The sequence below is a fragment of the Catharus ustulatus genome, chromosome 4 (assembly GCF_009819885.2).
Source record: "Catharus ustulatus isolate bCatUst1 chromosome 4, bCatUst1.pri.v2, whole genome shotgun sequence".
Lineage (NCBI taxonomy): Eukaryota > Metazoa > Chordata > Aves > Passeriformes > Turdidae > Catharus > Catharus ustulatus.
This window is the reverse complement of record NC_046224.1, coordinates 66,104,857-66,114,327: the sequence shown is the minus strand read 5'-3', so window position 1 is coordinate 66,114,327 and position 9,471 is coordinate 66,104,857. Positions and strand designations below refer to the sequence as shown.

Below are 9,471 nucleotides of genomic sequence, written 5' to 3'. Positions count from 1 at the left end.
AGCAAGTACCCAACCCTGTGCCACTAGCACTGGATGCAGAGCTTATTTTCAGCATCATAGATCAACCTATAAAATGGTCCCCCAGAGTTAAAACAGCACTTATGAGGCACAAATTAAACTTCAGTACAGCCCTAATTTTGCATGCTTTCCTCCTTTTCCTGAATGGCAGTGATCCCTCCTGACAGCCATGTTCCATCTAATTCCTGTCTCCCACATTAAATTTCAGCAGACAATGACCAAGCCTATTTAATATGAAAAACTGTTAACAGCTCACTTTGTGCAAGCCAAATTCTGGCTCAGAATATTTCTTTTTAGCTGCATTGTCAATCCCATGGAGAGGTATGCATTTGGACACAAGTCAAAGCCCTTTAAAAACTCTTGACTATTCTGTACTGAGTTTTCAAACCTGGGGAAAGCAAAGTCATCACAATATATACTAACAGCACCATTAGAAACCAACTTTATTGTTGCAGTTTGAAATTATTTACACAGTATAAATCCCTTTGAAAGGTACATTACTTCATTTAATCAGTGGTAGAAGGCCTTAGAATAGTTTCAATCACATTTAGCTCAAAAGAAAAACAATTCACTCCAATGAATAAATGATGCACCTAAACACCACAACATACAAGAGGCATGGGGACTCCCTTGGGGGATAACAGTGCTAGTAGATGACAAGGGCTCTTTTATAAACTGAGCTTAGTTTACTCACAGAACACAACTGGACTCGTGTTTAAAAGAATACTGAAAAATCTGCAGTAACAAAGAAAATGACACAAAATGGAATATATACCTAATATGCTGTGGCCCTGTGCCTGCAAGTGTTCAAAAGGTTTTAGTGGAGAGGCTCAGAACCAATGGCTCTTAACTTGGAGTCACACCTTAGGAAGATTGGATACATTCTCTGTGCTGAGACTATTCAAAGCACTTGTGTACAAAGTAGCAGCATTAACTACCACACTGCGATACAAAATGATAAATGGAAACTTGCTACAAAAAAACCCAAAAAAAACCCCAACAAACTCCTTCACACACTGAAGACTGGACACTTATTTTCTGAAAACACTTAAGAATTACTACTACCAAAAACTTAGAAACATATACTTTTTCTCCAGTTCATGCTGTATTTTATATTTTTCGTGTTTCTCTTCCAAGGGTTTCTTTCATCTCGAATTTTGCATGGGTCTTTACATGGGAAAAAACCCAAAACCACTTAACAGAGTAAAAACACAGTTATAATGCCACAAAAATAGGCTGGTGCAGGACCTGAAGTTATTTCAGCATTTAACGTCACAGTTTGTTTGTTAGATTTCAAGTAACTTTTTTTCCTTTCCTTTTCAATTAATTTCCATGAAATTTCCCACTGTGTCATCTCTCTATAAACATCAAATCAAAGACATTTGGGAAGTCCGTGAATTAAATTCCACATGACAGGAAACTGTGATAGCAACTTGGCAACTTCAGAAAGAGTGTGAAACCTTGAACCAAAAATTTGGTCATCTGGTGACATCTGGCCATCTAGTGACATCTGGCCATCTAAGATCCCACTGGTCTTCAGGGCCATCCCAGGCAGTTTTCTGACATTTCCCAACAGTAATAAAACCCTTTATGGAAGAATTCAGTGCAGACCACCATCTACACTATTAAATACTCAGAAAAGCCCAAAACACAAAATATTGCAAACTAATCAGCTACAGAGGTTCTTCCTTTTTATTATTTTTTGCACAGTCTCTTCCCTCTCTCCCCAGGCTGACTGGTTTTCTAATTACACAATTTCTACAGATCAGACCAACTGTAAAAGTCAGTTAAAAAGAAAAAAAATTAAAAATCAAACCATGCCTTTTCCAGTGTCTCAGCACTTCACTTGGATGGAGCACCCCCTTACAACCAGCCTGTGCAAACATTTCACAGATTTTCCTTCCCATTGAAGGTCTCTAAGCCACAAAGTCTGGTAAAATCCAACACATTCCATCTGGAATGGTGTGATTTCTCACTGTTGAGAGCCCCTTTCCTAAAGATCCTGTGTTTGGCTAACAGAACATCTACCTTGCCCAAGCTCAAAGGTTTTGGTTTTTCCTATCTTTCACAGCTATTAAAAACAATCAGCTTGCCAATCAAAGTCATAAAGAGGGAGGAAAAATCATCTGCAAGACTGCTCCACATCAGCCTTGCATTTCCCTTAAGGGTTGAAAAAATGCTTTCTGCTCCACTACCATAATTACAACCTCCTTGGTGCAATGATGACAGCAGATAGCTGCCAAGTGCAGCAGTCTTAGAACACAACAAGTAACAGAAACCATGAAAACAAGGAACACACAACCACCTAAATCAGACATGTGAGACATGGTCACCCTGCTCTGTTAACTACAGGAGGGACTGCCCCAAACAAGAGATTACAGTGTTACTGCAGTTTAGAACAAAGTTTTATTTAGTCAAAATGTTACCCAATTTTAAGATTTTTTTAGGTATGAATAACAAAAGAATATTTGCAAGCTTCCTTACCTACCAACGGCTTTAAAAAAAAAATCTGAACTTCAGTCTGAAACAAATTTTACCCTTTATAACTCTCTCTTGTCCCTAAACCATGAGAGTAAACAAGCATATTCAACACCTTGCTACAGCAAAAACTTGAGCTACCAAGTGAGTGATTTCCCTTTTACTTGCATTTACCAAGCCTATCCCTCCTCTTGACTAGTACTTCTTGGATAAACTCACTTCCCAGGACCTTTGTAACCTCAAGTGTCACCACAGGTAAGGCTGAGAGGTTATACAAACTGCATCAAGATCAATTTGTCAGATGGAGAACAAGATTTGAAAACCAGAATTTTCCAGCTGAGGTATTAAACACCAGTGAAAAGAATAAACTAACAGCTTGAAGGACACTATGGAGTTCATAACAGACAGTGAAAGGCAACAGTGATGAAATAGTCAAGTCAGGGAAAAAACGAACCTTCATTATGTCTGTGTTTCCAAGGTTAAAGGCCTCTTCAGAAAGGGACTTTTTACACAAAAAAAAATTGCAATGAGAAGTCATGTACTGACAAAGCAGAAAATAATTTTAATCCAAAAAGAAATAGCAATAAACCAAGTATGGAAAGGAAGATTTTAGATTCATGTTTATGCTAAAAGAAGTAGGGCTGTGGGCACAAAGAGGAGGGGTAGGGAATCACACACAGGGAAAATATCTCAGCTATAAGCCTTAAATACTCTAAAGGGGTACCAATAGTTCTACTGTAGAAGTAAATTAATTGACAGAACCATATGAGTGATTTGGGCATTCAGTATAAGCACTTACAATTTAGCAACTAATCCTATTAGAAGGCTATTTTCACCAAAAGCATTTGAGGAACTCCTATCAAAGCTAGCTCAATCAGTGTCCCCATGGGAGCACACTCTTCAGGAGTGCTTCAATCCAACACCCTTAGTTTAGAAGTCAACAGCATTCAAGAATGTACAGGAAATTTTTGGAAGTTTAAATTCACAATCTCAAAAGCTTTCCCTATCCCACTGACACACGGTTTGCTCTATCATGAGAACAGATTTTATTTTAATCTAAATACTGTATAAATCTCTTTATTCCCAGAATCATTCCCAAGAGCAAGATTTCAAAAAACTAATGGGGGGAAAAAAAGACACTGAGTGTCCAAGGCTATAAATGGATATTGTAACATGTACTATGTTCCATTATAAATCAATTTAACAAAAGGAGTCTGCACACAGAGTTAGGTTTCTTCTTTACATCAAGATTTCTACAAAATAGGAGAGAATACAATGCAATACACAAGTCCATAAATGAAAAGTAGAGTACAATTCACACTAATTTACAGATGGTTATTTACACTGTTGTATATACATGTACAGTCAGACCTGGTTAATGTAAATTTCATATTTTTTAAAAAGCAAATCAACAAGTGTCAATGAAGGTATTTAAAATTATGTGAAAGGAGACTAGTGACCATCCAGAAATCTTCAGTGCTTGGGCAACCTAAGAAATTAGGCCTGGATTAGCCAGATCTGACTGCTGAAATGAGAAGGAAAAAAAAAAAAAAAAAATCACACTATTCTGCTTTACAAAAGCAACCAGGCCACTACAGTCTATTGACTTGATGCTATTTCTGCAAGAATGTCCAGATTAATAATCCCCTATATATTTACAATATAGCTTTAACTACAGCAAGAATTATTAATTTCGGCATTCATGCCCTTAGTTTAACAAAGGCAACAGAGTATCTTCTTGGCAAGTCACGGTCAAAACTACTACAGGATGTTTCTAGAGCTCAGTCATTTTTGTCCTCCTTCAAATATCTTCATGTTGCTATTACAGAGATCAAGATAAATTAAGAAACAAGTACATGGTCTCTAGTACCTAACTTACATTCAGAATGTCCTGTATTCACAGTTTCAAGCTACCTTATCATCTGCAATGCAAATTACTGTTTCCAACTTAATGCATCTGTAGATATTCCTCAGGAAACGAGGATATCTGAGTGCTACTGGCTCAAACAGATGTGGACCAAGGTTCATGGTAACTGGCATTTCATTTCGGGAGATGTTTTACAGTATTTCCTCAGAGTTGATCACAAATGGATGTAACCTGCACTTCTCTTGAGAGAAAGCTGATGCAGAACAGTTTTGAAGTGTCTGAAGTGAATTCCAAAGTGCAAACTTAAAGCCTTGACCAGTACTGCAAAGTCAACCACTGTAACCTGTGACAGTCCTTGTGCTCCTTCAAAGTGGCTCAGGAAAAGCTTGGACTATTTGCTACCTGCTTCAAAGTGCTTTTACAGGATTCACTCCACAAGGATGAGACTGAGCTGCACTCAGGAAAAGCTTTGGTTCTGTGGAAGCAAATTTCCACTCCTGCAGTTATTGCTACTTGAGCTATACAAACAAAAATACTACTGACAAAAATTACAGTAACTTCAAACCTAAGTAGTACTGGTACCTGAAAAGGGAATGTGTTTTGCCAGCCATTGGGAAACTTAAGATCTGTCAAGCATTGGATTTCCCAAGACCAAATGAACTTCACAGCCTTCTTTCAAAATATTTCATAAGTACAAAGCAATGCTGTCAGAAATAAAGCCACTCCTTGGAAGAAAATAGTAACAAAGAGTTCAAAAATCTTTAGCAATCTTAGTTCCAAGGACATCTTGCTGAACTTAAAAGAAATACAAGACAGCAGGGTATTATTCATCAAATATCAATAAAGTCCATAGGGAGAAAGTACAGAAGATTAAGGTCTTCAGTGCCTTCATGAGCTCTAGCAACATCCTTGATAACTGCTACAAAGTAAATGATAAATGTCTATTTTAGCTATTTGTTTCAAATCAAAGAGTTTGTCCAGTATAGTAGCCTCCAGCTAATGAACATGGTTACCTTGTTTCAAGTTACAAAAAAATCCCAGTTCTCCCATTTGTATAAAGATTTTAAAGGTTTTGACTGAATAAAAATAAAATTGAAACATTCAGAGATTAATATAAACAAGAGGAAAAACAAATCCTAAACCATGCTTTTGTAAAACAACAGGATACCATTAGAAATGGTCTTTATTGGTGAAAATTTTTCATTCACATGAATTTTCTTAGTCCTGAATCACTCCAAAGCTTTTGTAAAGCACATATGTACGTACTTGTGTACATACTATACACACATACACACACTGCCATGTGCCATAAAGCAATTTTGAATAAATATCTTTGCTGGAGCCTGTACAACAGACTCCCCAAGTAAGTTTGGGTTTGCATGTGCTCATGCACAGACTTTGTACATGTGGGCACTTATGTGACCAAAGTGCAAAGTTTTTCAGAGTATCATCAGAGTCAAGTTCATGCCTGCCTAGCCCCAAACTGCATTGTTGGGCTTGAGATTTCTGCTGTGGGTTCCTCCCCATCTCCTGCCCCCCAGTTCAACCCTCCCTTTCAGAGTTAAAGCCTCTTTTTCCATACAAACTTATGCATTGTACCATTAGGTAAACATGTTCCGTTAACATTTTGCAATCCAGACCATTCTTGGTATAATAGCTTTAAGAAATAAAGTGTGTGTGATGATACCAAAGCCTCAATGCTCAAGTCATACACTTTTCCATACTGTCCTTCAAACTGGAGGCTTTGAAAAGCAATTTGCTGACAGGAAAAAAAAAAAAAAAGAACCACAAGACATACCAGAATCTGCACAACTACAGGACCAGGCATTTAAGACTTAAGAGTCCAAGGTTAGAAGATGACAAAGAAGAAAGTTGTCATCAATATAGGACCTGTAAACCAGTGTCTTGCTCTCCAGTGCAATAGGATCTCTGCTCTCCTATCTCCAGTCCAACAGTCCATTCTGCCACTGGAGCACAACAGACACCAGAATAGTGTTCAAATCTAGAATCAAGTTTCAAAAAGGAAGAAAGATTTGGAATAGTGGTCTTTTGATTTTAAGAGTACACTTGATAAATAAGCAGCTTTCCCACAGAAGTTAGGGATGGCAGGCTGTCCACCTAACATCAGCAATTGGCACAATATCCTCAGAATCTTGTGGTCACAGAACTTGAACATTTCTACAGCTCAATCTAGACAAACAAAAAAAAAAGTAAAAATGTTGTTTATCATTTCAACAAGCTGCTTGATTCTTGTGCAAAAGAAAAGTACCATCATATGGAAAGCTACCTTTAAAAAAAAAGGGGGGGTGGGAAATAAAGATCCTCCTAACCCTTCTCCCTAGCTACACCACACTAGAGATCTCACAAGCCTATTGTCACTCCTTTTGCTCATAGGCCTCTAAAAGAAGAATTGTCTCTGACATGTCTTCTTTAGCATAAGTGAATGCAACTTCAATAAAATAAGTTGTTAAATGAATCCTTTGGAACAACTTCACTGTCTGCACCCAACTTTAACAAAAACTGATGAAAGCAGCAACGGAATCATGTTAAACGTATAATAAATAATTCACATACAACATATGTTAAATTACAAAGAAGGATTAAATTGCCATTTCTACAACTTTTTATAGATTTAGCAAGTTTCTAATCCGTTTTATATCAACAGCAGTACGTATGTTCTTCATAATAAATTTAACATTGAAGGACTGTCTAGAGGCATTATTTATAAAGCAAGAACCACCAAGTGAGCATTACAGCACTTCAACAAATGTTTAGCTTTTTTTCCAGTATCTGTTCTCAGAAAAGATTCAGGGGTTGTCTATCCACTTGGTAAGAGTCCTCCTCTTCATTACTCAGGAAGAGTTAACGTCATGACTTCCAGTTTCATTTTGAAATACTGGTTAAACCGAACAACTGCATACCTGGTCAAAGGGAGAGAGACATTCCAGATTAGGAACAGCTAACTCTTCACATGACAACAGCAATGCTAAGTAAGATTAGTCAAATTCCAGCTTGCAAAAGAGATGCTGGTAGTGGCTTAGTGCTTAATTGTTCTTAACAGACTGTCCAACAACTACAATGCCACAGAAATTTTATCTTGATGGTTGAAACGAATGTGCCAAAGCTGACTATTTTTTGGCATTTATCACTAGTGTTTTCACTCCATCTAGTGGTGACTGCCAGGTTCTGTAGCCTGAGATAATTAGGAATCCACATTGCTCTTATTCACAAAAATTATACAATTAAGCCCAGTAAACTGGCTTAGTCAGTGAAAAAATTCTGAAGTGATGAATTTTATCACCTTTTTCAGTCCCCAAAGGAGAAATTAATTCCTCTGTTTGTTGCCATGAAAGACCATTTTAAAATGGCCAAAAGACACAAGTACCTAAGACAGAACTTAACATTCATTGGCACAAAGACTCTTTAAAAGAAGAATAGCAACTTCCAGGATCAACACTCCATGCACTAAGTAACCAAGTTCTCTTATACTGTATCTTTGATTCTCACTGATGGAAATGTAGATCTTGCATCTGAAAGACAGCACACCTCACTGACCAACTTTAGCTTTTATGTCTGTCTCCCCAGCAAAAAAAACACTTAATACCCAAAAACATGATGTTCCTTGCCTTGTAAACCATGTGTTTTAGCATGGTTTATGGGGGTACATAATTCAGAGAACTTTCAGCAACAAAAAACACTGATAGACAGCTTTTACTGCCTTGTTTTCCCTTAAAAATGAAGAGTTTTACTGTATGATTACAGAGGTCAGGTGTGTTGCTCAGATCTCAGTTTCTGATAGCTGGGGTTTTGGACTAAATGGCCCCACAAGTCCATTCCACCCTCTAGTATTTCATGACTGCACATGCAAGCACACTTACCCTAGAAAATCAAAATCAATGGTGGAATATTTGGCTTGAATAAGAGCCCATAGTCCCCAAAAGAAGTGTGAAGCCTGAAAAAAGCAAAAAATTAAATTTGTCTTAAATCTAACATGTAAACATATTCTCACAGACACAAAATTCTACCTATAAGAGAACATCAAAACCTAATCTTTTTTTAAAGTTATTTGACCTCTCTTTACCAAAGAGATTTATAAGCAGTATTATAGAATAAACTGCCCACAAGCAGACAGGGAAGTCCATTGGAGTGCAACTCCCAATGTGCCATTTTCAAGAGAAACAATGTTGCATTTATAAACTACATCACTTATTAAGTAGATTGTTGCATGACTATACACACCATGCTAAAAAAATGGACAGAAATTAACTACCACCTCTACCACTTCTAATTAAATTTCTATTATTCCTCATATATTGAACTCTACTGCAAACAGGAAATTCCTTTAGAATTTTCAATTACACCCTTAGACTTCTATAATTACACTCACTTTCACTGTTGACTTGGACAAAGACATGTAATGCTCTAAGAAAACTTCTAATTTGTCAGCATTCACACAAATTTCTCGTCTCTTCCAGATTTACTTCCATTAGGAGTCCAGAGAAGTACTTGGGAGGCCTCTGTGCACTTTCAGATTGGAAGTGCTGATTATATTAATTTTATGGCTGTTAATATACTGCAAAATGAACACGTAACAGCCATAAGCCAAGACAGTGTCTTTGTGCAAGACATTTCTGGACACCCAGGCTACAAGTGACAGACTTGGAACTTCATTAAATGACTGCTCATATTAATTACTTAAATGGTTTCCTGAAGCTTGCATGCAACACTTGACCATGAATTTAATAGACATCCATGGACACACCTGAAAACACCTTAAACAGAACTAATCTGGATCCATGTGAATCTTTCATCTCCAGTTCAGATAACTTTGCCAGAGTTGCAGGTCATCATTTTACATCAACATCCATTAACTTGATGTCAAGTTTTTCCTTAACAAAGCTTCCCATACAAGCTGACACAAGAGCCACACAGTGTTTGTGCATCATAGGTAGTCTATAGGCAAGTCCTGACCTGTTCTCTAAACACAACTCTATCCTCCTCAACATCACGATGACCATTGCTTAAAGGTGACAAAATGTGCTATACGTTTTCAAACAGACCACCAGCCTGTTTAATCACAGCTCTAATTTTCCTAAATGAATGGGACA

The 9,471-nt window shown here is 37.3% G+C and overlaps 1 protein-coding gene across 1 annotated transcript in view; it reads right to left on the bottom strand.

Moving 5' to 3' along the window:
- Positions 1 to 1,142: 1,142 nt before the first annotated feature.
- The window catches only part of LOC116995237 (ethanolamine kinase 1), a 31,301-nt gene continuing 22,972 nt past the window's right edge, over positions 1,143 to 9,471 (bottom strand). The window contains exons 7-8 of the mRNA XM_033057724.2: positions 8,242 to 8,315; positions 1,143 to 7,284 (exon numbers count right to left, since the gene is read on the bottom strand). Coding sequence (XP_032913615.1) covers positions 7,212 to 7,284; positions 8,242 to 8,315 — 147 coding nt within the window. The 3' untranslated portion in view covers positions 1,143 to 7,211. The remainder of the gene's footprint in view (positions 7,285 to 8,241; positions 8,316 to 9,471) is intronic.